We start from the raw sequence: 4,182 nt of genomic DNA, 5'->3' as shown, positions 1-4,182 counted from the left end.
AATATAAATAAAAATATATCTTGAGTTATTCCATTACGCAATCAATTGTAGATTAAGAAAAATATATATACAACCTCTACGTTTGTTATAATAATAATTATTATAAACCATAATATTATTAGACCAATCCAGCATTAAATCTTACAAAAAAAGTTATTACCTATTCTTTATGTTATTTTTTTATCTGTGCTAGTTATAAATCACACTTATTGATTGTACGAAAAAATTTACAAAATAAAAGAAATGAAGAGTGACATCTATCTTGTCGAGTAATAGTCACTAAATTGTCAGGTTGTAAATTGTTAATAAATTCGTCTTCAACAACTTCAAATGGGATAAATAACTGTTAACATCGCTACCTTCACATCTACACCATGTCACCATAATCAGCGTAATTATTTCATCTAAGAAAATGGACGCCAGCTGCATTATCCTCGGTTGCCTGCTTCTCATACAGATGGCTGCAATCCTCATGTTATTGAACCCAATTCACGACTTAAGAAGAAGAGCCAGGCAGATGAATAATATCATGAAACGTCATAGAAGTTATTGCTTCCTTTTACTCGGCGTGTATTTCAGTTGCGTTGTGTATCTGGGGATGTTTATACCATTACAGAATATATACAATTTGATCGCAAACAACTTCCTCAATAAATATGAAAAATTGGTACTTCTAAGCAGAGTCGAAAAGAATTATTTAATCGCTGGTTTTTCGGTTTTCCTTTTCATAGTACTTAATGGTGTAAGATCTTTGACAATTTATGCAGCAAATGTTTTAGAATTATCGATTGCAACTAATTCACTAGCTTTAGAAGAATCTCGTAATTCACACAAGTTAAACAAGGTAAAAGTACCACCGCCGGTGCTCATACTACCAAATTTATTAAGAGTGAAAAGGTCAATATCGTGCGAGACAATTTTGTTTGCAAAAGAGCTCCGCGAGTATCTGAAGACTATATTAAAAAACGCTGAGCTGCCATACAATAGCTGTACTATTACAAATATCTTACAAGCCAATGTAGACCGTAAATAAGCAAGATGAAAAGTTCCTTCAAATAAAGTTGTTACCATCCTTTTCCTGTTTCTCATTCTCAGTTCTATTTCGTATTGCAAAACCATTGCCAGTATCGTCTCGCACGTACGAAATACTGCCAAGTATTTGGAAATTCTTCGGAATTACAGCGGGGCGCGAGGAAACGGGAAATATTCGAAAAGACAAGGACATAAAAATAAAATGCCGCTACAGAAGAAAGAATGTCAAATGGGAATGTATGGGAGCGAGCGGGAGGAACAGCGCGACGTAACGATGCAAGTTACAAAATAAAACATTTACAACAAGACGTTCCATTTCACAATTAAACGGTTATTATAAATTTAATAATAAAATCAAGTTTTTCTGATGTAATGATCGAATTAATTTTCACTTGGCAAGAAGCAATCGAAGTCTTTACGAACAAAGCTTACAAATTGTATGCGTGCACGAGACGACGGTTTGGCAAACACTCAGAATCAGTGGCGCCAGTCAGCTATCAGGTACAATGAACGCGCTTAAAATAAAACTTTACTTCTTATACTACTAACAACTCATAATAAAGATTTTTTACACATTTACTCTGTTTATTTTTTATGTTAAGTCATTTTGATTCTAGCTACGTGGTATTACGTCACACGCTGCACTACATATTGATAAATTAATGTATCGATACCAATACAATTATTATGATTACATGTTACGAAGTCATAAAATGACATTATAAATAAAGTATATGCAAAGTCTTGGCTTAATTTTTAAAAAGGTTACGTTTTAATCAAAATTAATTTAAAATGTAAATGCGGGTCCGTATTCGAGCAAACGCCAGTGAGTTTCCACTTGCATAATTTGTGTTTACAATTTATTTGGACGGTACAGGATATTTTTTTATAATTTAGATAGGCGGATTTATGTTAAGTAATCGCCATTGCCAAAAGACATCTCCACTTAGTACGTCGTTGATGCTCAACCAGCAAATAATCTACAAATCTTCTCCTGGAAAAGGCTTTTGTTTAACATTTTCTTGTTACTCCACTTCTGAATAAGGATACTTTTTTTTTAAATATAATAGCAAGATTGCTTCTTTAAGTTATATCGTATAAAAGTATACTTAAATGTACTGAAATATAACATATTACTACATGTACGTTGTCTGTGTTATATTATTTATATCACGGACTCCATGTGATCCCGGAGGAGCTCTTTGGGTCACCGCAATGTAGGGTATTTTGGGTTCTTTACGTGACCCCGTGTGACGCGTAGTCCGGTAATTATAAATGAAATATGCGGTGTCCCTGTTTTACGATAGACTCACAATTTCAGCCCCGTTCGTGTGATTTTTGTCTCTGTTTTTTTTTTATTAAATTATTCTTTACATAATATAAAATAAAGCCGCCTTCCGACTTTATTTTTTACATCATGTAAAGATAATTGTAGAACTTCTGAACTTAACGACAAATTTTAATGTGGTTTTCATTAATAAACATATTGAATCAAGGGTGAGGTTTATATGTATAAAACAATTATATTATACTAGACAACAGATAAGATTTTCCACTTCCCTAGCCGGAAAACGAATTTATATATTTAAGGTATCTAAACCTTATTGTATTTGTGTGGAGCCAGGTCGGATGATTTTTATTCTTTATAGTTGTAAAACAGATGTTAGTTTGTCAACGCATAGCTATTGGCTACAAGTATATACATTTGTTTGTTGTTGTTGTTGTTGTAACAAAAATTACTTAAGTTCTTATGTATTGCTTAAATGGTATAGTGGATGTGAATTGCTTTATCATTATCCGGTTTTTCATTTGTTTAGAAATGAAAGAGCGATAAAAAGACATACAGAGTTTCACATTTATAATGTTAGTATAAATTAATTAATGTCCAACGTTCATTTATGTAAGTAGTTTTTCTTGCAACCTGCTAAATGTCGATATGCGACAAACTGACGTCATCGACGATGTTAAAGAACATTACAAAGTTTTAAACCAATCAAGTAAGTGGTTTAAAAACACTTATTACATACATAAACATTCTTTTGTAAGACTCCCATCATATTAAAAAAAACAAGATAATAAGAAGATAAATCAGTGTTTATCAATTATTTATAACATGAGTTTGTTTTTAAATCTGATGTAAATATGTACTGTATTGAAAAACATAAAAACGGTATTTTTAAAAAAGGAACACAAAAATAGAAACATACTAATAAGAGTGTTATAAATACAAAATAATATTATTTATTTCGAAACAGTTAAAACATTAAACAAACACGAAGTAAAGACAAACTTATAGCAAGTTCCAAACTTCGCGAAGTCAATGTATTGTTCTTGGGACAGAGTATTCGATTTTATAATTTAATAAAATCTCGTTGATACTTCTACACTACCACTGGACGAATTAATTGCTTATAATTAAAAACTCAATAAACATGACACGACTAAACAACAATATTGAACAAATCATCGGTTATTCTACTGCGAAACAACAGTACTCAATATTATTGTGTTCCGGTTTGAATTGTGAGTGAGTCAGTGAAACTACAGGCACAAGTGACATAACATCTAAGTTCCCAAGATTGTTGGCGCAATGACGATATAAAGAATAGTTAGTATTTGTTACAGCGTTATTATCTTTATGTGATGGTTACCACTTACCATTAAGTGGCCCCTATCATGCTAGTCTGACAACTTACACCATTAAAAAAAACTATTTTAATATTAAAAATTGATAAGAAAAAATTAGATCCGTTTCATTCAAACACAAAGCCTTCGTTTAGTCATTGATCATCTCTCTAAAGCATAAAGCTTCAAACTTCGATAGTTATTAATAACATTTAAAGACTTTACCGAACAAAATAATTATAAACGACATCCTTCGAACTTTAACTATTATACTTATTCAGTTTGTTCGTTCATCCCGAGAAGCGACTTAGAGTTAAATATAGAAAAACTTTCGAATAACGACCATCGAAATCCCGAGACCGCGGATAAAAAGTACTCGGTAACCGTAATTATGTCAGACAGAACTATCGAGAAGTATTTGCTTTAAGATTTATTTTATCCCCGGAATCCTCAAAGATCTTTGTCTCTTGGCCCTAAGTAGCGGGCAGTCAGCAATGAGTTTTGTAAATCTTAGGTCGTAAAGCC

The 4,182-nt window shown here is 32.0% G+C and overlaps 1 protein-coding gene across 1 annotated transcript; it reads left to right on the top strand.

Annotated features, from left to right (window-relative positions):
* Window positions 1-237: 237 nt before the first annotated feature.
* LOC124534882 lies at window positions 238-1,609 on the top strand. The gene has a single exon (XM_047110923.1). It carries the CDS (start codon window positions 413-415, stop codon window positions 1,031-1,033), a length of 621 nt encoding a protein of 206 aa, XP_046966879.1. The 5' UTR covers window positions 238-412; the 3' UTR covers window positions 1,034-1,609.
* The last annotated feature ends 2,573 nt before the right edge of the window (window positions 1,610-4,182 follow it).

Source organism: Vanessa cardui, chromosome 13 (genome assembly GCF_905220365.1).
Source record: "Vanessa cardui chromosome 13, ilVanCard2.1, whole genome shotgun sequence".
Classification (NCBI taxonomy): Eukaryota; Metazoa; Arthropoda; class Insecta; order Lepidoptera; family Nymphalidae; genus Vanessa; species Vanessa cardui.
Note: the sequence above shows the minus strand (reverse complement) of the source record. Positions and strands in the feature narration are given on the sequence as shown.

Coding starts and splice junctions, on each gene's coding strand:
- LOC124534882 (XM_047110923.1), top strand. CDS start 413: ATGGACGCCAGCTGCATTATCCTCGGTTGCCTGCTTCTCATACAGATG.